At 35.9% G+C, this 27,831-nt stretch overlaps 1 protein-coding gene across 1 annotated transcript; it reads left to right on the top strand.

The window, feature by feature from the left end:
- Positions 1–599: 599 nt before the first annotated feature.
- Positions 600–27,831, top strand: Tmem47 (transmembrane protein 47). Its single transcript, NM_138751.2, has 3 exons — positions 600–1,116; positions 14,247–14,387; positions 24,408–27,831. The coding sequence occupies exons 1-3, from the start codon at positions 891–893 to the stop codon at positions 24,584–24,586; spliced, it is 546 nt and encodes a 181-aa protein (NP_620090.1). The 5' UTR covers positions 600–890; the 3' UTR covers positions 24,587–27,831.

Genomic DNA, 27,831 nt, shown 5'->3' on the forward strand with positions numbered 1-27,831 from the left:
CGCCTGCCTCTGTCTCCCATGTGCTGGGATTAAAGGCGTGAGCCACCAATGCCTGGCTAGCTTCATGTTTACACTTTGTGAAATCTCTCATTCATTTTATCTCTCTCTTGCCCTTCAGAGGAGAGCAAAGGCTGTTTTCAGATTGAGAACTGACTTAATTTGGAGCTGGAAGGTAGGGATGGAAGGGTGTCTCCAGGGCTCGTCCTGGGTTCAGAGTGGGAAGTGTTACTTTTCCCCTCCTTCCACAACCTCATTCCGGATGTGAATTGATTAGCAAGAGGGTAGAACATCGCCCTGTGTGGAACCCATCTTTTCTCCAAAGGCCACAGCCTAGGAAGCCACATCAAGAAGAGAACTAGAAAAATGGTCAGTCCCTGTTCCCTAGGAAAGGAAAAGCCACGTGACCCGGAGACAGGGCGAGGGAGCGACCCCGGAGCAACCGCGGTCCGGCTGGCTGCAGAGAAGAATTGCTGCGCGCAGTGACCAAGGGATTAGTGGCGAGACCGGCGGGAGCCAGAGCCTTCCGCCGTCCGGGTGCAGACCCTCAGTCTCTCTCCTAAGGCGCCGCCTCCCGCAGCCTGGGGCGGGGCTGGGGCGGAGCCAGGTTGGCCGCGCCAGGGAGGAGCAGGCGCGGGCGCGGGCGCGGGCTGATCGCTTGCTGAAGATTCTCTCTGCGTTTGCTGTCGCTGCAGCAGCGGACGACCTCCTTAGGGCCAGGCGTCCCAGCTAGGCAAGTCCAGTTGACCACTCGGTGTGCTTAACTGAGACCCAAGGTACGACTTCTTGGCGCGGTTAGCGCCGCTTTCCTGTTCGGGAGGTCCCGCTCCAGGCTCTTCGGACCCTCCTGGCGTCCTCGTTTGCGTCGGGAAGGGCGGCAGCGGCGCCCGGGCATGGCTTCGGCTGGCAGCGGCATGGAAGAGGTGCGAGTGTCGGTGCTGACCCCGCTCAAGCTGGTCGGGCTGGTGTGCATCTTCTTGGCGCTGTGTCTGGATCTGGGAGCTGTTCTGAGCCCGGCCTGGGTCACCGCGGACCACCAGTACTACCTGTCCCTGTGGGAGTCCTGCCGGAAACCCGCCAACCTGGATATCTGGCATTGCGAATCCACTCTCGGCAGCGGTGAGCGCCCCCACCCCACCTCCGGTGCCGCGCCCCTTGCTCCCGCGTGGCCATCCTGGGCTCCTCCGCTGCCACCGCCTCTCTGGGAGCCACCTCCCCCACTTTCCTTCGCTCCCCTCCCTGCCTCCTTGCCCTACCTTCTCGGCCCTTGGACCCCAGGACCCTCTTGCATGTGCCCCTCTCTCGAAGGGGTCCGGGTAGGCAAGACTCCAGAGACCTCCTACGCCCTCTACTCCTCCCTTGCTCATCCCTCCAGTTTTGGAGTAACACGTCTGCTATTTTGGGCAATTGTTATCATTGAGGGCGAGAACCATGTGGCTGTGTAAAAGACGCAATGCCTTCCACACCCCCGTTAGAAAAGAAATGGGTAAAACGCTCCAAATCTGTGTGGGTTCTCTGTTCCAACCCTCTAAGAGAAATTTGCCCAAGTTTTCCTGAAGGCCCACATTTCCCCCTATTCTATTTCACTTTACCTGGTGTATTGGCTAGGAACCCTGACTAAGACACCTGGCTTTTCCCGAGTGAATTTTCGTGTGTGTGTGTGTGTGTGTGTGTGTGTGTGTGTGTGTGTGTGTGTGTGTATTTCCCCTTTAAATTTTGGGGAGGGATACCGAGAGTCAGGAGAGACTGATGAATTTTCTTTCCTTTTTTGGCGACACCATTGTTGCTTCTGAGTTTCCTTTCTTTCACTCCCACAGTAAGAAACTCCCCTTTCTTCCACTCCGTTTTCTCTGAGCTAGTTACTCACAGTTGCCTGGAAAGTTCTGCTTCATTCAGCAAGCAGTGAAAATTGTGTGCGGATGGGAAACGGGGTAGAGTAGGCGGTAGCCATTGTGGCTACTAGCTCAAAGGGACTTTGTGGCTTTATTCTCTTCCTGATCCTCTAGTTTTTGTTTTTGTTTTGTTTTGTTTTTAACCCCATTTCCAGAGTCCCATTCCTAAGAATTTGCCAACTTCCAATTTCTTGCTGAAAACTATTGCTACTTGAATTCTGTTTCTTCAGCTGCTGCTGTGTGCACAGATTAAGGAATGTAAAAGGGAGGCTCTGCTGGGTGCTTTTTTTTTTTTTTTTTCTTTTTAATGCTGGCGCGCGCTAACACACACACACACACACACACACACACACACACACACACACACACACGCACAAGCTCACGCTCACACTCACACACTGACCTGAGAAACTCATTAAATCCCTTCTTGATAGTTTCAAGTCTTTTCTGAAACAATTTTTTTAAGCTTTGCTGGAAACGTTTCAAGTTCTAATAAAGTTGAAATAGCACAAAGACCACACACACACACACACACACACACACACACACACAAATCCGACTTTTCTTTGTCTTACGTTTTTTGTTATAGGAGAAATTAGTTCACTTAGTTAAATTTCTTCCAGAAATTTAATTTTGTGCTTACAAAGGCTTTTTCTTTGCTGTTACCTCAGAATACCTATTGAAGGCTTTCTTTGTTGATTGATTCTTAGTGAAGGGGACTGGTTGGCAGCAGGAGGTCAACACTCAGGCTTTTTAATTCTTTCAGGATTAGTTGTTTACAACTGAAGATAAAATAAACCCACAAAATGCCTTTCTTTGGTAACCAGGGGCTCCAAATAAACTTTGGAAAAAATATCTTTTCTTTCTCCCTTCAATAGAAATGGAAATTTATGTAGGAATGCCAGCTTCAGCAGATCTCCTTAGCAACGTGAATCTTTTGCCCCCTTCACTCTGTCTCCTGAAATAATAGCCCTCTGATTGCATAAAGACTTTTCAGATAGGTTGGAGAAACCAGCTTCAGCTCCCATTTGCTTTTTAGGCTATTATCCTTTTCTCTTGGCTTGGAATGTGGGGAATGGACGAAAAGCAGCTTCAGTTTGTTTGCTAATCTTTCCTTAATTGCCTCCATACCGATTGATTTTAGCTACAAAGAAATTTGTAACTGGACCAAAAAGAAAAATAAAAGAATAAAAAAACAAAAAAACCCCAAAGATTTCAGCTGGGCAAATACGGAGACATAAGCTTAATGCAAATATGGTGTCCATAGGACTGTGGAAAGGGAAAATCAAAGGCAAGCATGCTTTCTGAGCCCCCCACCCCCGCCCCAGCCTACGCCCCTTATTCTATCTCCATGTCCTTCAACTTGGGTTCATTGGCTTCAATTTGCTTGAAAAAAATAGTTTTCTGTCCCTCTAAAAGATGACAAGATGTGTTACAAGTAGTACAAGTTATGTGGAAGTTCTTGACTTTGTGTGGTAGCAGAAAAGTTGTGAAGGGAAGGGCCAAAACACAGAAAATTGCTGTGGCCACTTAGAAAATGTGCTCCTAGAGATGTTATATGGACTTGAAGCTTCTATCAAGCAGTGTTTTAAGACAAAGAGGGACACTAGGATCAGCCCAGGAATGCTGTCCTTGTCTGTTCCAATGGTGGGCAGCTTATTTAGTCTGTTTGCTGTACAGAGTAGCAGAGGGATAGGAGCAAAATGTCTTTCTGAAGATTTTTAAAGATCGACTTCATTCTCTCTGGAAAATCAATTACTTTGGGAAAACCCACCAAGGACAGTTTTACTTCGCCAGGATCTTCAGGACTTAATTAAAAACCTTTGTTTTAATTAGACAAGGTTTTCTTTCAAGAAGGAAAAATTCTGGAATGTTTTTCTTCTGAAAACAACATTCCCTACTTAGGCCCAGTTTCTACTGAAACATCCCCCTAAGCCATGATTTCAAACTTGCATTTGAATTTTGGTACCAAATATGCCTAGTTTGCTGTTGATAACTGTTTTTGTGGTTTTAAGCTAGAGCAGAGCCATGCCTCTTGTGTCCTGTTTTATTGAAGGTTGCGTCAGCACTTCTAGTAGAAAGCAGTAATCGGGTTGTCAGTCAGCCAGAAAGCTTTTCACTAGAGTCTCAATTCGCGATATGAAGGATAGCACTGGCATTATCTTTGCTTGTATGTTTTCTAGGAAGACAACTGGGAAAAGGGAGAATTGGCTGTCACTGATAGTATGGTGGGGGAAGTTTGGAATATGCAGTAATCACATGGTTGCCTGCTCCAGAATTTTTTTCTAATGATGATTTTCCCCAGGACATTGGTACAGCATTTTAATACGTCTTCAGTCCTATTTAAAGTTTTTACAATGTTTAACCACTGCTTCCTGTTTAGTTTGATAACTTTTCCCCTAGGATATAATAGTTAGGGTTTCATAGCCATAGCAATTACAAGAGAATACAGGATTAAGGTTCCCTAAACTCCACATCAAGAAGTTGTGTAATTCCTAGAATGATTTTATGTTTCTGCTAAAAACAATTAATATGTAACTACTTCCCATGAAGCAGATGGCTTATTACTGTCTGTTTTTTGACTCAGCAAAATAGAAAACATAGGTGACTCAATAAACAGGTTTAAGAGTGATTTGGGACTATAGCAAGGGTGTGTTTAACCATTTTTCTATCAACAAAACACTTGATCAAATAGTACCCTTTTCACGAAATATTAATAGCATCATGGGTGTACTTCCCTAAGAATAAGCTGCATTTGTAGCATGAGTTATTGGTAGTTTTGAAATGACAGGGCACTCTGTGCTAAAACAGGTGAATATTATTATTTTCAGTTGGCAGAAGCTCTTTCAAGAGTGCTTATATGTAGCTCATGTTTTTAACTTCAATATAAAAATTCCCTTTAAAAGGAATTTATGACTAAAACTATCTGAGGTGTAATTTAAGATAAATGGAACTGTCTGAACACCTGCAATTCCTAGAAATTCTAAGATACAGTGATTCCAAGTTCAGATTCATGCCATCTTTGCATATTTTGAGATTACACCTTGATTTGGAAATGGAATTTCGTCCGAAAACCTCACAATATGATTTGGTCCAAGAAGGTTTAGGTGCTCCCAGAGATGAGTTGACACTGATAAATGTGTTTACAAATAGCAAGCTGCCTACTTACTACAAGTATACCCTCTTCCAGTTTCTTCTACGAGAACATCATCAGGGAAAATGCACGAGTGGGTGGAAAAAGTACCAGCACTAGCTAGCACCTTAACTAATAAACCAAAGAAAACCCAGGATGAATTAAATCAAAATATTCATGATGGTTTTTTCCTTTAAGGTCTTCTTGGATTTCAAATTCACTAAAGGATATTTTAATTTGTGGTCAAGTAGAATCCTTCTTTTGCTCAGACTCATGGAGAGATTATAGTCTCCAGGGAGTCCCTTAGTGGAGTCTATTGGCAACAAATGGGTTTTGATAGGAGTGTGAAAACTGGCGTTTAAAACAAATGGTGGCATTGCAAAGCAACAAAACCACAACAAGCAAACAAAAACTTTTCTCAAGCAAAAGATCTTTCCTGTTGAAAAGAAATGAATTTCAAGATTTTGTTCATTTTGTTTATTAATTATACAGTTTAGAGAGACCTAAGTATAGCCAATATTTCTGGTTTCTATTAATGAAAGTATTTGTAGGTATTTCAAAATAAGTCTCCACAATAATCTTCTGTATGAACTATGCTAAATTATAGCATAATCTAATGGTAGGACAAAGTACTATTATGAAGAACACATGGGACTTCAGCTCCCTTCTGGCCAGAACTTGGCCACTCACTGATCAACTTAGCATATACAATGTTCTTAACTTCTTCAGATGGCATGTCATGAAGTTTAAATACATGAAATATTATTTTTCTTTCATATTATATCTTTAGAAAAGTAAACTCAATGTTATTTTTCAATGCAAGTAATATTTCCTTTTACATTGGATAGTGAAATAATTGTTTTTGTATAAGAATTAAATATTGGTCTGAATTAAATATTGGTTACATAGCATTTAATAAAACCCCTGGTAGATCATGGCCAGAGAACTATATTATCTTAGTAGCTACATTTTATTCAATAATATTAAAGGCCAAATACCTCACTTACTTCCAGTGTCATATTAATGGCTGTGTAATGTTTCCCAGAATACTATGGACTTTCGTAAGTTTACCGACTCTCAATTTGTGATAAGAGATGAGCATTTGCTCATTTCACTAGTTCAAAAAACCTAACTCTACCAACATTTAGTTGTATAAAATAGGCATACTGTGGAATACTGAAGGTCAGGAATGCACGTAGAGCATAATGAGCCTAACTTGTCCATAACCCAGATATCTGCAGTCATAGCTGAGCATGCCTTTTACAGTAAGGGACTGGGATATTAATTCTGTAGGATCCTGTTCTGAATCCTTTTGCTCAAGGATTTGGCACTTTGATGGGAAAGGTTGATAGGCTTGTCTTGCCTCCAAGCACTTGCAGGCAGTCTTTAGCATGGGGATCTCAGGATAATTAGACTGGTTACCGACCAAGTGAGAATTTTAATTGAGCTATCTTCTCTGTGAACCAGCTGGGAAGTCTTGGAGCTAGCTCTCCTATTACATCATATTGGTTACACCTAGCCACATGGCTAGCTCAGATTTAAATGGAGAGTTGGATTCCACTTCTCAATGATATTCAATAATATTAAAGGCCAAATACCTCACTTACTCCCAGTGTCATATTATAATGGCTGTGTAATGTTTCCCAGAATGTTTACCAGGCTCTCAGTTTGTGATAAGAGATGAACATTTGCTCATTTCACTAATTCAAAAACCTGACACAATCTCCAAAATCTTTATTGCCTTTGAAGAGCAAAGAAAACTACTTATGTAGCTTTTTCACTTGATTTTTCTAATGCATATATAAATAACCCATGGCTAGGATAAATACTATCCTTAGCCAATACATGGCTTCAATGATTGGTCACTTCTAAGAATTTAGAATTTATTTGGGTAGGATGAGATGAGCCTAAAAACTTAAATGCAAATATGGGTGGAGAGCTAGATAGGTACATATAGATACAGCCATCTTTGCTCTTTGAGTTCATACAACCAAAGATCAGGCCCATTAGAAATTGGTTTAAATATTTCATGTCAAGGGCACTGACAAATGAATCTACAACTCTTCAGATTCTTAGATCATCTCGCTTGAAAATTAGAGAAGGGCACTTTAACTTTTGCTGTTAGATTTACATTGGATTGGGGAAAACTAGTAAATACTTTTGATTTTCTTTTCTTTTGGAATCTTTGCCACATAAACAACAAAGAACCCCACATATAAAGTGCAAATGTATACAAGAATGAAGGACATTTGTGGTCTAGCAAAGAACCAGGAAAACATATGTGGACCATTTTAGTTTGTCAGCACGATTACTAACTGTTGTGAAGTTTAAACTGATAATTTAAGGAGTCATTTCTGTATTGTGTCACAAACTTTGCATATAGACAGTCTTTTGTTAAACTGTTTGTCTATTAGAAAAAATGTAGGAAAAATAGAAGATGAAATCTCCTCAATTCTCTATTATTTGTATCAAAATGGGCACTAAACCTAAAATTCAACTTTTTTTTTACAAGAGAATTTCTTGATGCCATATTTTAAGACTTCTAAACCAATAGTCACAAAAACATTGCTATTGTCTATTGAGAATAATACTGGGAGACTATTTCTAGCACCATCTCCATTTTCTTACTGTCTTAGAAAGCACCACTAAGTTGACCTCATTAATTCATTAAATAGCAAGGGGTAGATCCCTACCTGAACTTAGCCAGTAAGTCTTCTGTACTATGTAGGGAGACTAAGTGGTTGGTGAAACAAATGATACAATTTAAGCTAATGAAATAAGTTTAAAACTTGCTGGAAATGAAGCATTAGAAGTTCTTCCCTGGGAAGTGAGAAACAAAGAGCTTTCTGAGAGATTAGCTCGCCAGTTTTATTCTCAAGTATTTACTCCTGCATTGTATAATGTCTGTGTGTCTATTTGAAGATCTTCCTTCTTTTTTAATGTTATTAGCTGTCTTATATGTTACTTTCGAAGCTTATAGTGGCTAGAAGGGTGTCCATTCTGTGGGTTTTCAGCTTCCAGCTTTTTCCAAATAAACCCAGGTATTTTGTCTTTTTCAATTTTCTGTGCTTGTTTTTCAAGACAGGGATTCTCTTTGTTGCTATGGCTATATTGGAACTTGCTCTGTAGCCTAGTCTGGCTTGGAACAGAGAGATCTGCCTGCTTCCCTGAGTGCTGCAATTGAAGGCTTGTCCCACCACAAGAGTCCTCTCCTCTCCTCTCCTCTCCTCCCCTCCCCTCCCCTCCCCTCTCCTCCTTCTCCTTCTCCTTCTCCTCTCCTCTCTCTTTCCTTCTCTCCCCCTTCCCTCCCCTCCCCTTCCCTCCTCCTTCTCTTCTCTTCTCTTCTCTTCTCTTCTCTTCTCTTCTCTTCTCTTCTCTTCTCTTCTCTTCTCTTCTCTTTTCTCCTCTCTTCTCTTCCTCCCTCCCTCCTTCCTTCCTTTCTTTTTCTTTTGTTTCTCTTTTAAGAATTGAATGGAAAAAGCCTTCAGTTTACCAAACCTAATAAATCTTTGAACAAATATTCCTTAGTAGTTACTACTGAGAAGTAGCAGTGCTTGCTAGCTAATAGCATCATCAAATGCCAGTGAAAGTTTTCTCATATAGCACATGAAGATACAGCAGTCATTTGGCATGATGTTGGCTTTCTTTCTTTGTAAGTGCTAAAACATGCTTTAATACCAAGGCTCTTTGCTAAGCACTGTATATAACAGTTTTATTTGAGAGGAAACACCATATGTTACAGCACTCAGATTTTAAATTATATTTCCAGAGATTTCTAATATACAACTATGTGAACTAGCTAAGAGGTCCTTTTGTTAAAGAAAATGGATGTTTATTCTTTGAAAACTAGCAAATAACAGCTTTAAGGGTTTGAATAAAATTGTCATGATTGAACATGAGGAATTCACCTGCTACTGAGAACATTTTTTCTTTAAATATATTACCGTGGTGTTTTTAGTTCCTAATGATAGAAAGGAATTTACAATAATGAGTTATCTTTCAAAGTTGTCATCAACATAATTTAATTGAAAAAGTTTTGTTATAAATATATCCTACAATTAAATTAAATTGGTCAGATATATTTGTTAGATAAGAGTGGGTGAAAGTAGTCAAATTTATTTAGGTAGATTATGGAGAATTTGGGGAAAACTTATGAGGAGTGAATAAAAAATGATTTTTATTATTTGATCTACTGAGTGACTTTCACTAAAATTATGGATTTCATTTTAAATAATATAATTTCCTCCTAGGGGATTAAAGATGAAAATACAGGTGGGTGCTAGTAAAATTTTATTGTGATTTTACAAGTTTGTAAAAATTTATATTTCAATTTCTAATGAGAATTTTAGAAAATGGTAAATAATTTATTATAGCAACATATTATATTAATACATTAAGTTAAAGCATACATTATATTTAGAGAAATACTGTTCATTCAAACAATAGAACCTTAATTTTAAAATAAAAGTGCATTTCTTTTTATTGTATCTACTTTTGTGAAATAGGAATAATTTTAAGTTTGGAGAGATATATAAATGAACTTAGCAAACAAAATAAACATGTATCCTCATTAAGATTTTCCTTTCTTGGAAATCATTAATGAATTTTGACTATGAATTTCCCTGTGTGAAGACAGTTCTCCAGCTGGACAGTTGTACCATAGGCTATAGAATTTTCATAAAGTACTACTAACTTCTGACCAGTCTCACGTATTACACTGCTAAAAATAAGTCAGCACAATTCTGTAGAACACTAATGTATTTATAGACAATGGAAAGTCTGATGCTTGTGAGTAAAAATACCTTGAAAGAAGACTCAAATTTAGTTCCTGAACTGCATGTTAATATTGAACTTAATAGTATAATACAAGGGGCTTCCTGATTTTGTTCTGTTACTGTGGAAGGAAATACTTCGTATGTATGCATTTTTGTTTGTTTACTTTTGCTTTTGTTTCTGTTAGGAAAAGTACACAGTTGTTTTAGGTTGTTGCTTCCCTAAGTTTAGTTCCAATGTCTCCAGTGTATTCCTTTATCATTTTTGCCCATATACTCTTGAGGGAATGTGATAAGTAATATGGCAACGTTATTTCATTTTGTATGTTATCTGGCCATGTGAGCCCTCACCCATTTTATACACTAAGAATGCTAAGAATTGTATCAAGATTGATTATCACCTGTTCTCTCAGATCTTAGGAAAAGAAGTACAGATTTGCAATCAGCTGCCCTAATATTAAAGAGAAGACTACAGTGTTTAAATCAGTGCCATAGGCCATTGATGTTCTATAGAACTGCTTTTTATATGTACTGTTCCACTACAGTATCACACCATAATTTACAGAAAATTGTAAAGCGAATACAGAACCATTACTCTCAGGGTTTTATACTTTATCTGACCCAGTTCTATGAGGTATTTAACTGGAAAGAAAAACGAAGATCAATATAGAGATTAACTGATAGTAAAAACTTAAAACACATGACTTTCTTTTTATAAGAAGTAGACCTGAAAATTACAAATGTTACTATCTTTTAATTTACCTTACAGACATTGACTGTTAGGTATCATTTTTTTTTTTTTTAACTAAAATACTACTGAGGTAAAACTGAGTATTTTGGTCACTTGTTAGTGTATTCCTTTATAATTGCTCGGATTTTGCATGCACTTGTGCTAAATCCAATTTTTAGATGTTGGTTGAGAAATAAATATTATAAACCCCAACCTGGTACTTTAGTGACCTAAGTATACATAAATCCTTTTTACTTTTGTTTTTAATTCTTGATATCATAGTATTGTTCCTAATGAGAAAAGGGAAATGTTAACTATTTATCCATGACTTTAAGATCCCCTCTTAGCCTTGTCCTTTGGATTCGAGGCTTCTATTGGTGCACAAAGCAAAAGCTCTGTTCTTAGCTCCAGAGGTTCAAACAGAGACTTATAAAGCATACTGGACCTCCCTGATTATAGTAGCCCTTCATAATCATTGTTTATGCTGGTGAATTGAGTATTATCTGACTGGGAATGTGAAGTTTAAGTCCTAGGCAAACACTCAGCCCGAATGAATCCTTGCCAGTGGACATTATGACAATACTTAAAAACTTGGCACTCTCCACCAGGAATATAGTCTTGCTTTTCCAGTTCAAAGCCATGGCTTCTGGCCAGGACAGTGACAATCATGGCCCATTCCTAGTATCTCTTGGAAAATTAAATAGCTTTTCTGTTTGAGCTGTAGCTCTGGTTGCAGACCAAAAGGAAGGGTAAGAGTATCACAGTAACGATGGTATTGTTTTTCCTTGTTGACTTTGAGTCTAGAGAGATGTTCTGCATTAGCCATAAAGCCATCACTAAAAATTAATACAGGCAATCTAGTAGAAAACCCAGAAGTGCCTCTGTTCATTTGCTTTTAATGTCGTTCCTGGCCTGCAAGATATTCCTTTCCTAGTTGCTAGTCTCTCTTAATAGTTTTCTTGTATCTACTACTGCATTTTTGCATTTTTTTTCTATATGAAAGGAAATACCATTGTTTGAGAACATTCAACCTTACGAGAAATTAGGAATTTTTATTTTGTTTTTTTTTTTCTTCTTCAGATTTGTATGACTATCACTTGGTAATACAGATTTATTCCATTTAATTGTTATGTGATTTCAGTTGTTTGATTAGACTTTGCTTAGGAGAAAAAGAATAACATTTGAAAATGAAATAGACCATAGTCATATAACAGTACAGGACAAGGTAAAAACCATCCAACCAGCCTACCTCCTTTTTTTTTTTCTTTTTACTTTAATGTTTTTACATTTATTTGGGGAGTGTGTGTGTGTGTGTGTGTGTGTGTGTGTGTGTGTGTGTGTGTTTGTCTGTGTCTCTGTGTGCACATTTTTGTAGCCGGTGTGCTTGGGGAGTAGGTGTATTTTCAATCAGATGTGATTCAGGGATTGAACTCGGGTCCTCAGGCCTGGCAGCATGTGCCTTTACTTGCTGAGCTATCTAGTTGGCCCACCATTCATTTCTGTAATATATTTTTATTAGCATTTGTTCATTTACTTGTTATGTGTGGCCACTTTTGCACTATGTCATAGTTAGGCAGGCACAACAGAGACCAATACCCTCAAGGCTGAAAATATTGATTTGACTTTTTTTTTCTTCAGAAAATTTACTGAGTGTTTTTCCTAGTCTGTCTTTACAAAATGCAAATAAATATGTGACTTGGGTCTTTGAAGCTATTAAAAAAGTAGATGATACTGATTAAGACTATTTCTTGTCTGATTTTGAGTTAAAGTAAAAATAGTATAAATAGTGCCTTTTAACACATGTTTTAGGAACATGGAAGAACTTAGCAGGAAAAACAGTAAGTTTGTATTGATACTTTTAAGGAGGTGGCTATTTAGTTTTATCTTTATTCGAAGACAGCTAAAATTTCCTTTAAAGTGATAATTACTTTATAACAGTAATAATCCAACGAAAATTATCCATGATGTAGCTGTTTAAACACCAGGTGTTTTATTGATCTATGAATGCAGCAATGGATTTTGCTCTTTTTTTTTTTCTATTTATTGTTTTGGTGTAATTACACTGATTTTTTTTTAATTCAGAAGTTTCAACTTACAAGCTTCCATTATGTCAAATAATGTACAATATATAAAGTTTTCCAAAGTAATTTAGAGGCTTCCAAGTACAAGGATTATGCTTTCAGCTTTTAAATTTAAAGCCACATGCTGTTGGAGAATAAAAATGCCATAATATAGCTATCCTTTTAACTTCTAGTTGAAAGCCAGATACACTTTTGTTTGAAGTTATATGGCTTTGTTACAAATAGATGCATTAAAATTGCTCTCTACTTTCTTGTGATTGCTGCTTATACTTTGAAATCTGTGGATCTGTTTTATGTATTTCTTTTCTGATGGCTGTTCAGGTTCTAGTTGAAAGCTAGTGAAACATCCAGAGCTTTTTGGAGGTAAGGATGTGGAACAGGGTGTTCAAGAATCAATAGAAAAAGAATGACTTTAGGGTTTCTCTCATAAACCTTTCTCATATTTAAGCACTTGAGAAGCTTTGAAGGATAATTTCAGGGGCAAGCATCAAAGTATTATGGGTTATGGACTTAGAGTAGAATGCATTGCAGATGCAGTTTAGCAATTGATTAAAATCTATTTGCATTTCCTGTGCATACATTAAATTGAGCAGGAGAGGTATTCTGGGATTTTCATTCAAATTACTATGCTGTAGTGTGTCAATCCCTATTATATCCTTTATGTAATAGTTCCTGATCTATATGTATTTTATAAATTCATCTGTATTTTTATTGACTGAAACATGCATCATTTTTCTGTTATACCATGGCTACATCTTTATAAGAAATGGTAAACTGTCATCAGTGAGGTTTTTTTTTTTTCTCACTCAATCAAACATGCTAAGTGGTCAATATAACTTTACATGTTCTTGATTAAAGAAAGGAGCTAAGCAATCATTTAGAGTTTGTCTGACTCTCTGAAATTCCCTACTTCAGAAACCATTTTGGTGATGGTGATTTCAGACACATGAAATGAAATAAACCACTATCAAACCTTTCTGATGGGAGTTGACTGGGAAATTGTTTTAGCAGTGAGGGAAAAGAATTTTAAAAACTATTTTCTTGAAACATATAATAATGAGATGATTTTCAGAGACTTAAAGGCACAAAATAGTTAATATCATTTATGAACAGATTAAACTAAATTAGTCATGGGACTGGATCTTGTCAGTAGTTCATGTAGTAAGAAAGCTATTGACTAAGAAAAGGCAAAAGGGGAGTTTCTTGGTGATGAAAATATCTAAAATCTACATCTGAATGGTGGTTATATGCAATTTATCCTTGTCCTTATTTTCTATACTTAAAATTTGTTAACTTTATAGCTAAATGCAATTTTTAATCTTAATATTGAAAAAAACTAGGTCATAGAGGTGGACCCTCAATTTAACATTTGAAGACCCCATGTAAGAACTGTAGCAACACTCTGCCCTAAAAACTGTGCTGAGGTTAGCAAAGAAACCATTTCTTAACAAGGACATTAATATTAATTTTTTTCATAAAACATTTCAAACCCCAGAGGATGCTTAGCATGAAGACAAATCACACCCAGAAGTGCTTCAGGGTGAAAGGTGCTGAGCAGAGGTCAGATGATTCTTTGGAGTCATTTTGCTTAAAAAACATCCTTTTCTTTTCTTTTTTTTTTTTTTTTTCTTTTCTTTTCAGATTGGCAGATTGCTACTCTGGCTTTACTCCTGGGCGGTGCTGCCATCATTCTCATTGCATTCCTGGTGGGTTTGATTTCAATCTGTGTGGGATCACGAAGGCGCTTCTACAGACCTGTTGCTGTCATGCTTTTTGCAGCAGGTAAATATATTCATTACGTTCAAACCAGCATTAAAGATTCATGAACCTTTCTACCATTATCCCACCTTACGCATCAGTGTGTGTTTGCTCCTTACATAAAAATTGAAAGGCATTTGTTATATTTTAAGGTAATTTGGCTGAAGGTTTATCTGAGTACCAGTTTTTAGCATGTTAAGCATTTCACAGAACACTGTCAATTTCTAAACTTCTTACTAAAGCATGAATAAATAAAATTTCTTGGGCTGCAAATACAGCTTAGTAGTAGAGTGCATACATAGCATGACTTGAAGCTCTAGGACAGGGCATGGAGTCTAGATTCAATTCCCAGTAATGCAAAAATAAAGACACCAAATTAAAAAAACAAAAAAAAAAAAACAAAACAAAAATATCTTTCACAGGGCTGCTGGGCTATTGCTTTAGAAATTGTAGCAGATGTATTTATCAAATCCTTTTTTTTTTTTTAATTTTTTAAGCATCAGTTCTTCCCTATCTCAACGCCTAGCCTCCTGTGTGATCTTAGGGCAATAGCTAGCAGTCCTTTTTTTTTTTATTTTTAATTCTGACATGAAACAAGAAAAAAAAATTTTTTAAATATATACTCCTAAAAGCATACACATTTTGAAAAATAAGCACCCTTGTATGAAAAAAAAAAACATGACAGCTAATGTGAACGATCAAAGAAGTTAATTGTATGAGGGCAGCTGGATGTCTGCTACTTTAACAGCCATTATTCTGTGAAGCATATTTTAAATCGAAATATCAAACAATGTAAACAAAAGACCAACAGCTGTGTTCAGATGGGGGAGGAGCTTGTGGACTGTTACAAGCCCAGTTCATTATCTGATGTGAGTTGTAATTTTCATTTAGAAGAACATCCTTGAATATATTATTCATTTTGACTCTTAACTAAAATATCCTTGTGGTATCTTCAAAATTTCCTGTCAGTCATATCTGATTTGAAGTCTGAAAAATAAGCCCCTGTGACTGTCAATAATGAAGACACTGACAGAACCATCTAGTCTGTTAGATGGAGTTTTAAAAGCTGTTTAAAGTTGGAAGAGATCAAATTTCTCAGGATTTAAAGGATAGGATGAGTTAAACACAAAACCCAAAGTGTTCTACTGCCCCCTGCTGCTTGTGTTCCTTTGATAACAAAGAAGACTGATCACAGTGCAGACATCATGAAAGGGAAAATACAAAGGGCTGAACAACAATTTAGAAATATGTCTAATTCCCTTACTTAAATGACCTGCTCAAAATCAAGTAGTGACTGGCAGAGTTGGGACTACAATAGAGGACAGTGAATCTTAAAGAAGTAGTTCGTTCATTACTGACTTCCTCATGCATCCATTCAACTATTTCTGGGATGTCTATTATGGACTAAACATTTTATTAGGACAGCTCTAAAACTGGTCGAAGTATAACCACAAAACTTCTTTTAGCAGACAACAAAAGTGTGACTACATAATATATTTTGAAATGTTTGTAATACTATAGTATTATTGTTGCCAGGTGTAATAAGAGTCTCAGTTGGGAATGATACAGTAACAAATAAAAAGCACCCTTAAGATGTGTCACCATTTGCTGGCTTATTTCTTGGTTCATTGATTTACCATTGGGTCTTTTCCTGTTTTAGAGTGGAACAATATTGGTATTTTAATTAGGTGTAAGTTCGTCTTTGAAGATAGGACTTAAAAATAGAACAATGAGATAATAAGTTGAACTCTTTTTAATAAACTGTTCCCCATAAAACACTATGTTATATGGCTTTAAAAAGTAGAATTGTTATCAGCCATTTTTAGAATAGTAAAAATTTCTTATTGTAGGAGGGCATAGAGATACTCTAGTTATTTTTTTTTAATATTCAATGTTACTGTGAAAACTTAATTACTATTCCATTTAGCAGTTTAGTTACTGCCTAATGAAAACTGTAAATATGTCCATTGCTGGTACCATCTAGAAATTTGTAGAAAACTAACTGGGAGTTTGTTTCCCCTTTTATCCTTAAAATATACATTTTGCCAAGTATAGAAACATTTGTGAAAGTGAGTCCTGGTTATACAAAATATGATGGAATTTAGCAACATAAAGTTAAGAGGTTTGGCCAAAATAAAGTTTTTTTATTTAGCTTTAGCTATTACATATTAGTAAATGCTAAAATAATGAGAAGAAACCCTGTAGCAAGATGCATATAGTGTCACTCCATGCACTAAGGCCTAAAATGGGCATTATACAGACTGCTACACTTTAAAAATGTGCATGTCCTCAGATTTAATATTTATCTCTTCCTTTCGCAATAATTATAGAAAATCTGTTTTGAAATAACCATTACCTTAATGTTACCTTTTCATATAAGGAAAAACATACTTGTTATTTTATATTGCACAAAAAGCCAATAAATCACTACATTTGATTGTTTGGGTTTTTTTTTTTTTTTTTTTGGAAAGCATGTTCATTGCACATAGTAATCAACTATTAATCTGGATTTAAGATATAAAAACTTGGAAAATCTACATAACTGAAACTAAATGTACTGAAGTAGTTGGCTTACCTCAGTTGTAATTTCAGTCATTCTTTAAATGCATATCTGAGAGCATTTCAGTTTTATTTATATTGGCATTTGTGAATATTGTAATTAGATCTCTTAACAAAATGTTTTCTTCATCAAATATTAACAAGCCTTGTACCACCAAGCAGTATTTGTCTCTCTTCATGTAGAGAATGTGATCTATCAAAGGAAATGTCTCTTTGCTTCTGCAGAGATGAACAGTACCTGTATTCAAAATAGGTATACCAGTCATCTGTGCTGGCTGATACTCATGGATACTCAAGTATAGTCCTTGAATGACTGGTAAACAACAACTACATTTAGTGGATAGTGTTGTAAGGGAAATCAAGCATGGAAACTACTGTATGTGATTCATGTGATATCACGTCTTTTTTTTTTTTTTTTTTTTTTTCTCATTGAGGCTCAGAAAGAAACAGGTTTCACCTGACCCTAAAAGTTTTTGTTTGTTTGTCTTGAAATGTTCTAAAAACAGCCAAACAGATCTTGTCGATTTTTTTTAATCATCTTTCTTCCTGAAACTCTTGACTTCATGGTGGGCTTGAAATTAACTTGAGCAGCTGCTAACAGAGCTAAAGGTAGCCATCATCACAGTTCATTTAAACCATTGCTTCAGTTTCCAAAACTTTCTTATCCTTTCTAAAAGTCTAGATTTAGATCCAGGCATTATCTCTAATAATACTGTTAATAGTAATAATTAACTGAACACCTGTCTTGTGCCACACTTAAGCATATTCTATTTATGATACAACGGCCTTTATTGTCCAAGAACTAGATTTAGAAGGGTTAATTAAGCCCCTCCCATCCCCAGTTATCCAAGTACTATTTTGGAGGGCCAGGGATTCTTTTTCCATTAATTTATTTATTCACTTTAAATTCCTATCCCAGCGCCCCACTCCCACCCAACTTTCCTCACATAGCTTCTTACCTTTTTTCACTTCTCCTCTGAGAAGGGTAAAGTACCTCCCACCCCCTCCAGGGTATCACCACCATTCTGGCACATCAAGTCTCTGCAGGGTTAGGCACATCCTCTCCCACTGAGGCCAGACAAGGCAGCCCAGTTGAGGAACAGATTCCACAGACAGGCAACAAATTTTGGGATAGCCCCACCCCCTTATGCACTCCAGTTGAAGGTCATATGTTAGGGGCAAGGTCCAGCCTGTGTATAGAGAGCCAGGGTTTTCTATTCAGGGTATCTATATTACATGAAAGACGAAGATTACTGAATCATCTTATAGGTTACCTGTCACATTAAAAAAAAAAATCCAAGAAGAAAAAGAAAGAAAGAAAGAAAGGATAAGAAGAGAAAAGAAGAGAAGAGAAGAGACAGAAAAGAATCAGCTTTGCATTTAGTTTTCAAACTAAATTTTCCCTCTTCTGACTATCCTAGAAACCCCTTTTTACTTTCTAAATTCTTTACTGTAGTCTTTCTTTTATCTCTCCGATAGAGTCTATCCTGAAGATGCAGTTGTTCTATCTCACAGGGGCAATACTCCTTTAGGAAGTCAGAAGCTTGAAATGTCACAAAGAGCACAAACTGTCTTGTACTAAGCGACTGACCTGACCAAATTATAGCCGACTTTATCCTTTTTGGACAGCTGATAGTGATAGATGTGTTGAGATTCTGATACCTGCCATTCAACTTCCCTCACTAATGACTTAGTGAAATCAAAAAGATTGTCTCCTTGGTTCTTCAGTGTCTGCTTCTTTACTCTACTGATAATTAGAATGAGTGTTTTCTTTTGTCCTTCATGGATTTTGAATACAGATTAAAGAAAATATTTAATGCTTTGTAATTTAAATTTTGAATGATATTGCACTAATTCATTATATTACTAAAGATGCTTCCTTTTTTGTCATATCTGGAAGAAGCCTCCTGTAAGTGATTATATGGAGTGATGGCTCTTTCCCTTATGATCTAGCAGCTAATTTTTATTTCTGAGTTTTCTCTGGTCCATGATTAGAAGCTTGTGTTTGCTACCTCTTGTCATCATCTTAAAAGATATTGTGAAAATGGGCAGTCATTTTAAATCTCTGTTTGACTAAAATTTAGTCCAGTTTAGATTATAAACTAAAAGGATGTTCTACTCACAGGTGTTTAGATACTATGTTACTTTCCATGTGTCAGTATGCTACTATACTTCGGTTAGAGTGTTTTACACTAATTTATTTTATACTTGTACTACTTTCTGAGTTATAAATTTAATTAATCAATAGCCCAACATTCCCTTTGTAGGAGAAATGTTTTTATTATCCAAATTACAATTTCCTTTACATGCTATATTTAGGAACCTAGCTGGAAGGCCTTCTGCCTTTTAGTTATCTCCAGTCTTCCCCTTGTTTGTTTACAGCATGAGAATTGCCTTAGTTGAGGCCACAGTTTCTCTTTTTGTAAAAAAAAAAAAAATAATAATTATTTAGCTTATGTATGAGTACACTGTCTTCAGACACACCAGAAGAGGACATTGGATGCCATTATGAATGGTTATGATCCACCATGTTGATGCTGGGAATTGAACTCAGGATCTCTGGAAGAACAGTCAGTGCTCTTAAACACTGAGCCATCTCTCCAGCCCCTACAGTTGTTTCTCAAACGACACATTTCAGTGCCTAAATGTGGTCTTCTGTTTTATTTATTTATTTATTTATTTATTTATTTATTTTCCCTTTTTTTCTGTTTTATTTTAACTTAGTAATTTCTAACTTAGTTATGTGATTCTTTCCTTTCCCTTTTTCTAGAATCAAGATGATATTCTTTTCTTAATAGTTTCTTTACCATTCCAACCTTTATTTTTCACCTGTATCTTTTTCTCCCTTACCCCACTGTCCAGGATGATACATAGACAAGTACCGATCTCTTAGGCCCTGTCTTTTCATCTTTTTAATTGTTCTTGTGTACAAGTGTACTGATTCCACTTCTAAAGTAGGAATGTATTCTTTTCTCTTCCTGATTTGGTTCCCACAGAAGTGATCCTTAAGACAATGGACTCTAGGACAAACAATCCTATTGCAGAGTTAAAATAAGGACTACAATAAGAAACCTAGAAAGTAAAAAGAGCTTCAAAGCACTGCCAGAAGAGAGAGGATTTTCAAACCCATTTTTCTGAGCCAGAAGCAGCTGGATTTTATTCCTTAGAACAAGTTTCGAAACTGGTAGAAAGCACACACTTCAAGATGTCTCTCATTGGAAGCAATGGAAAGCTAGGGTATTTAAACATCAGTTTTTATGAGGAACTGGTAGAGGTTTTGCTTAATGGACTTCAGCATTCATTTCCCAGAACTTGTCATCATTTTGCAGGTGAGCAAAATAAATTGAGTTACTAGAGGCAAAGAAATGCAAGTGGTAGCAATTGGAAATCTATTTGCTATGTGATAGAGTGCCAAGGATAAAAGTTTCTGGATGGGGCATTAGCAAGTTCTGTAACCACAGAAACAAATACCTCAACCAAACCACAGGAAGTACCCAAGAAATTTTTCTTAAAATGTTAAAAAAAAAAAACATTCTCTTAGAAGAAATGTTGAATGTTTGTGTTGACAAACTTCTGGTTCAAACTAAAATCAAAATAGTGGGTTTCATGTCTCTGATCTTGGGAGGCAGAGGTATGAAAATCAGAAGTTCAAGATGAGCCTGTGCTGAAGCCAGAGGACTGATATAACTTCAGGACCAATTGGGCATACACATCACATCAAGTTCACTTTATCTTAAATCCAAGAAAGCAGATAAAACAAAACTGAAATGCACACAAAGATTACTAGCTTTAAGTTTGTCTCATATGTCTAGCCATGCAATTTCATAATCATAGTTTTCATCACATCTGCAAGAGAGAGAGAGAGAGAGAGAGAGAGAAAGGAAAAGAAAAGAAAAGAAAAGAAAAGAAAAGAAAAGAAAAGAAAAGAAAAGAAAAGAAAAAAGTAAATTCCAGCATTTAAAATTCTGAAATGCTCTGTAACTTTCCCAATGCTGTATCAGATGAAGGGCACAGAATACCGCAGACAATGCCCACTATTTTTATATTTCATTGATTGGTGGTAAGATACAAATACAGCATGATGTTATTGTCCTGTACTGAAAATGTTGGTCCTTCTGCCCCCTTGCAGATATTTCTGAAAAGCAAAGAGGCATTTTTCTTTTACTATATATTTTATAAAACGGAGAAAAAAACTGTTTGCCATTCCAGGTTTATATTTTCCTTCAGTTTTTCTGTTGCATGCATTTTTTTCTGTGGGTCCTGAAAGAATAACACAATTCAGAAGGCTAATTCATTTTAGGGTAATCTTTCATCTTGTTACAACACAAGAAAAGTCTAAGCAACCGGTTCTACTGAGTTTCCCATTGAAGCCTGAATGGCATTGTATTTCCACTTGCCCTCTACCAGGAAATTATGTCATTACATTTTACAATGGGGTCTCAGAATTTGCTGAATGAAATACATTGAAATGAAGCTTTAGTGCAGCTTAGGTGAGTACCTTACTCAAGGGACTGGCTGCTTGCTTTTTGAATAAATTCAAGTTGGTTATTACTTCTTTGCTCAAATTCCTCTAGCAGCTACCTATAATTTACACTGGAGTACAAAACCCTAACTCTGGTCTCCAGGTGAAAAACCTAACCAGGAATTGATGCCTGATGGGTTTGTTTTGGGTTTTGTTTGGTTTATTTGGTTAACTTTTTTACCTACCTTATTATCTGAACCAGGCCCACAGCATTGGCATCTTCCTTATTGAATTCATTTCTCCATTATGAATTTATCCCTGTCTGTTCCCTGGACACTCTTCCTGCTGTGTTGACCTGAATCTCCATTCAGAATTCATGAATATGCTCCTATCAACTTCCCAGGAGGAAAAAAAATCCTTTGTGAATCTAAAAAGTAGCTCTCAGGTCTTTTTCTGGTCATTCTTGGATCTTAGTAGTACTTGCTATTATATTCAGAGTAGACTGACTGATAGACTTGATGCTTTGTTTTTTTGATGCAGAATGCTTCTGTATGGTAGAGTATGGCTTCCAGTATTCTCGTGCCTCAGCCTCCTCAGTTGCTGAATGGGATCATAGGCATGGACCAAATGGCCAACTTTCTAGTTTGTACTCATTTACGATTGAACTGTCCATAAATGAGAATAGTAGCTTTGATTCCCTTGTGATTAATAATGCTTTAAACTGTATATCTCAGAAACATGCTAGTATTCATTGAATAGATGAATTCATTAGATATATTTTAAAAAATATGTAATCCACACCCCCATTTTAATTGTATCCTGGGTACTTTTGCTATGATTTAGTAATAAGAGTAATAAGACAAGCCTTTAAAATGAGGAAAAAAAGCATGCTAGGTATCTAATGTTTTTTTTTTTTCTTTTGTTTTTGTTTCTTGTAATTGATTCATTAGCTTTATGACATTTAAAACATGATCATTCCCTTTCTTTCACCAAGGTAGAAAGCTAACCATTTCCTTTTAATTAGTGCACATTATACCACTTAGTGGTTAGAAATAGATTAAGTGAGGTTATATAATTGTGCTGTAGGCAGAGGCTTAACTGATATAAAACTTTAAACCAGAAAGGAAGGTGTGGTTTCTATTTTTGGTGTCAAGAGATTCTCCTTTTTTCCTGTTTATCTACTCTCAGAGGTAATGTGGAAGAATGGCAGGCAGTTGTAAGCCCAGTGGAATTGTGCAACCAAACAACTACATTTGGAATTCTATCCAGATCCAGATAGTCGTTGCTTTGTGGTCATTCTTACAGAAAGTATTGATTTTGAAGAACCATGCCCTTCATCATAACTTCACCAAAACTTCCTCAGTTTTATGCCAAAGGTAGATGATTACAATGTAGTCTTGCTAGGAGACTTAATCATATAGCTAATGTGGCTCTTAACAAAATTCAGAAATGTTTAGGCACAAAAGTCTCAGAATGTGCTGAGAACAAGTGAGGATAGATCTTAAAATCTGAAATCCTTTTGTTCTATTTAAATTTAAGAAACCTTTCTCTCTCTCTCTCTCTCTCTCTCTCTCTCTGTATGTGTGTGTATGTTTGTCAACATACATATATACATACACTGGATCAAAGTTTATTGTATTTGTTCATATTATTGTCTGTGAATTTATGATCTTTTAATAAAAACTAAACAGTAATCATGTTTAACAAAAATTTTGTTTCTTAAGTCAGGGCTATTTTTAATTTTTTTTTAAAGATACAAAAAACAAATACTTTAGGGTTTAGAGATACTGGGTTTCTTTTGTAACTATAGCTTTGCCATTGTAATGTGAATAGCATATACCTGAATGAGCATGGCTGAGTAATTTTCAGCCCCTTTTATGTATATCTTTACCTGGATTTTAAATGGAAAACAATCACCTTTCTTGCGTGTTAAGGCTAACATAGTAGGCAAGTATGGAAAGTTTAGCTCATACATTCTAATTAAATTATATAATAGTTGATCCAATAGGGAACTACATATTTTAAATAGGTGACTTCATCTTCTGTGTAACACAGTATAGTGACTCTCATATAAAAATACCCACAGGATATATGACACTCTAGTTTTAGATAGTTAAAAGAAACCTTCCCCTTCCTTCCCTTACTGATTAATTGGTTGTTTTCTTTTATTAAATATGACTCATTATAGTTCTCTTTCATTCCTGAGTTAGAACTAAGAGCCAACTAAGAATTAAGATCTAAAGTTTGTCTCTGCTATAGTAGTCTTCTTGTCCTATCTTTTTTTCTTTTTTTGGATCTATATTCCTCATTCCTTAATTAATTCTTTTTTGAGTACCTGTGGGAAATATATGTACATGCAAATAAGTATAAGATATACTAAAAGGATAGAATTAGTTGTGGCTTTGTGGCAAAGATGACTTTTGAGTCTCTTTAAGATGAATGGTGTGGACTGTGTGAGAAGAAAAAGTGAAAGTAGTTTCTTATTAGAGTAATAGGAAAAAAGACATTAAGATTAGTCTTTCTAGAATATTGGCTGAGTCAGATGATTGTGAACATCTATTAAGTAATAGGTTGCTATAGGTTGCTCAGCTTTATCACTAAAATGTTGAATTCTTCAGTTCCTTAAATTCAAAAATAAATAATGAGGGCTTAAGTCTGCATGGAGGCCACTCTTATTAACTCTATAGATATTATATGAAATACTTTAGTGTAAATAGTACTGTCATTAGTGATAATTGTACATGTGTTTGCAGAGCAAGAATCACTTTGTATATTCATGAATTAATTTTTTAATAATTTCATTTTTGCTAATAGCAACTACAAGTCATTAACAGAGCAATGATTACAGTATTGTGACAGTACCTAAGTAAATAAAGCTGTTAATATTTTAAAAGATAATATTTGGAATTAGAAGTGCTTTAATTTTTTGGCTTATACTTATTTCATTAAAAATTAACTCACTGTTTTGCTGTTTTATTTGCTATAAATAACATCATAATTTTGTTTGCTTTCTTTTTTTCCAGTTGTTTTGCAGGTCTGCAGCCTGGTTCTTTATCCAATCAAGTTCATTGAAACTGTGAGCTTGAAAATTTACCACGAGTTCAATTGGGGTTATGGCCTGGCCTGGGGTGCAACTATATTTTCATTTGGGGGTGCCATTCTTTATTGCCTGAACCCTAAGAACTATGAAGACTACTACTAAAATCAAGTCTGAAAAACAAACACACATATGCACACACACACACAAAACATACACTACACACACCACATTACACACAAACACACACACACACACACACACACACACACCACATGAAAAAGAGAAACTAACCATCCAACAAAAGATTTGTGTTGACATCTTTTCTAACACTATTTTCTAAAACACTTGTGGAGCCTCAAGCAGTTTGCTCAGTTGATTTAATATCCTTGCCTTTGGGTGTCAACATCATAACCAGCTTTTATATCCATTTTAGGGACCTGCACAAATTAAGAATGCTGATTAGATATAGGCATATGCTGCAAACTTCCAATATGCTTATGCCATTTCTCTTGACATGTGAAGGATCTGTATGACAGCAACCATTTTGAGAAGCTAGTTGGAATGAGAATTGCCAGAGTCTCTTTTTGCCTGCAGGGAAACAGCTGCATAAGCAACATGTAAAAGTTCCATTGCTCTGACATTTCTACTGTTGGAGCCCTTATCACCTGTTTATATTGCGCAGTGGCTATATTGGTTATTGGTTACTTTGCTTTGGAATTTGAAACTGCCATTTGGGCATCTAATGAGAATCATAGATATAGCCATTTAATTCTACCTTTAAGGCTGTTCTTTTTAATAGCAAATTATACTTTACCAATTATCATCTCTTGGGAAGGAAGTCAACGTTTGGAGACATGTGTTTTTCATTATGTAGTTATAAAATTGAGGGTGTCTGCTTTCCCCTGGGGCAATCAGAAAGAAATGTGCATGAGTTGCTTTTGTACCCTTAAAATCCTTTAAAAATTTTGCAGCAAACAATTGTCCATATGTAACAAGCTTATTCTTCTACACCACAAGCCATTACCATACTGGTAATAAGTTGCTCATTAATAGTCCACATACATGTACCTATCATTCATATAATCAATACTTGCTCTAGTGAAGCAATTTGAACACTAACCTTGTATGCATCAACAGACTCAGTATTCACAGTTACTTACCATACAAAAGTTCATATACCTTAAAGCTTTTGCTCTGTGTTCTCTACTGATTCATTGGAAAGTATTAATAGAATTGCCTAAGAAGTAAAATTGAAATGTTGTTAATCTGAAATTTAATGATTCTTTTATAAGTATTGTAGTTCAAAAGAGAGTAGGAATTAGAATGATCACTTTGTGTAAAATTCATTAAAATACAAGGCTGCTATTTTTGCAAGTATTTTAAATGTCTTCATTTTAAAATAAAGGAATAGTGATAGATTTCTATAAATGTCTAAAAGTCTCAGTAGATGAGTAGTATTCCGTTGTTACCTGGTCCTCTGAAGTTAAATGATGGGCTAACTGATTTGTGCACACAAGTGTGATGAATTTATGTTAGGGAAATTATTCACTGACTATTCCAAGGGAAGAAAACATCAACAATAAGGAATAAGTTTGCAATTGATCTTTACTGCAAACTTGTGTTAATTCTGTTTATTATACAAATCTGGATAGTTTAAGTATAAGCCTATTTTTATATAAAATATACAATTCTGATAGGAAAGTTATAAATGATTATTTTTGTTAACAAAGACATTAAAGCAAGTTTTCTCTCATTTGACCCTCTTGAAGACAGAAACATTGGGGAAGAAAACATTAAAAATGTATCTATTTACTAATATATTATACAATTCACTAAGAAAAAGACTGTGTCAATAGCATTTAATAATTTGCTTTACCTCCCAGAGCAGATTTCTGCTTTCAGCTTATCTTAAGAATGGTTGCCAAGAACAACTGTCTTTCCCTGACCTGAAAAATGTTTTATTCAAATGTCAAAATAAATTGTGAATTTCCTATGGAATCAAAGTAAATATAAATACCTTATTCATTCTTATTTTAGTGGTGATAGACAAACATTATTAAATGCATCTTAGAGATCAAACTTTATGAAAATGTATGATTCTATCAAGAATCATAAGGAACTGAATGGAAAATTTCCAGAAAGGGATTAGTATTATAGACTATTTTGAAGCCGCTTTCTTAAAATCAAAATCTGGGATAGGTTCTCTTATAAACTTCATTGCATATTGGGAGAACAGAATAAGAAATGTGATATTTGGATAGGGATTTCAGCTACAGACCACAGCCTCTTGTGAGAGGACCTCTTTATTCTTGAATGAATAAGAGGCGATGAAAACTTTGCAGCAGGCATCAGTGAGGCTTGTTGAAGGATACAGTGTGCAGTTAGACCAATATCAAGAATATGATAGAGCTTCCATTCTCTGTCCACATGGCAAGCCAAAAAGTGATAGGCTATGTTACAGGTTGAAGCACAGATATTTGTAATCTACTGAAAAATAGATTCTTTCTGTAATTTTCTCCCTTCCCAATTAACGAGCCCTAAGCTACATTTTTACCATATTTGGAACTTTTTCATTACTAAGAAAGCTTAGTACAGTGGGGAAATCCTTTTTTTCTTGTCCTAAGTAATGTGTCTATCTGAATAAACACAAGTGATAATTTCAGCTATAGTAGCATCATTTCTTCTAGCTTTAGGTTGGATTGGTGTTTTCTTAAACAGAGTTGTTAGTCATGAACCCATCCATGGTTACCTTAGAGAGATGATATACACACAGAGAAACCCTAACATTATTCAGCAGGGCTAGCTATTCAGATTTCTTGCACAAGTATTTAGCTTTTTGTAAGGTCAACATGTAAATTTTAAAGACAAATATAGAGAGACTTATGTGTTTGAAATATAAATGATATATATGGATAAGCATGTACCTGTATATTATTAAACATGCAGTGAACTGACTGGTAAGTGATTGTCTAATTGTATGGCTAGCAATGTAATTTATTCAGACTGTATTTTTGTACAGAGCAGCGCACACTAACCTATGCCTCTGTGTCCTCCTTAATGCCTAAAACTGTGCCTAGAAATTTCATCTGTCTTAAAGAAAATAAAATATATTCCATGCTGTTTTATGATAATAGTTTCTTTCCTGCTATTCTGTATTTATTATTTTTAAATATCTGACATGTTTACTACTTAAATATGAGTTTATGTTATCCTGTTCTTTTCTTTTCTTTTCTCTTCTTTTCTTTTCTTTTCACTTAGAAGTCATCTGGGGAAATCTGTTTGTCACTCCAGTGATGCTTGAGTGTGCAGTCCCATTATCTGTTCTTCATTTAATGATTTTTGTAGTTGACCTAACGTTATCTATGTGGAAAAAAAATTAAAAAAAAAAGTGGTTTCACTAACAATGC

Source organism: Mus musculus, chromosome X (genome assembly GCF_000001635.26).
Source record: "Mus musculus strain C57BL/6J chromosome X, GRCm38.p6 C57BL/6J".
Classification (NCBI taxonomy): Eukaryota; Metazoa; Chordata; class Mammalia; order Rodentia; family Muridae; genus Mus; species Mus musculus.

Coding starts and splice junctions, on each gene's coding strand:
- Tmem47 (NM_138751.2), top strand. CDS start 891: ATGGCTTCGGCTGGCAGCGGCATGGAAGAGGTGCGAGTGTCGGTGCTG. Junction 1,117..14,246: donor CGAATCCACTCTCGGCAGCG/GTGAGCGCCCCC, acceptor TTTTCTTTTCAG/ATTGGCAGATTGCTACTCTG. Junction 14,388..24,407: donor TGTCATGCTTTTTGCAGCAG/GTAAATATATTC, acceptor CTTTTTTTCCAG/TTGTTTTGCAGGTCTGCAGC.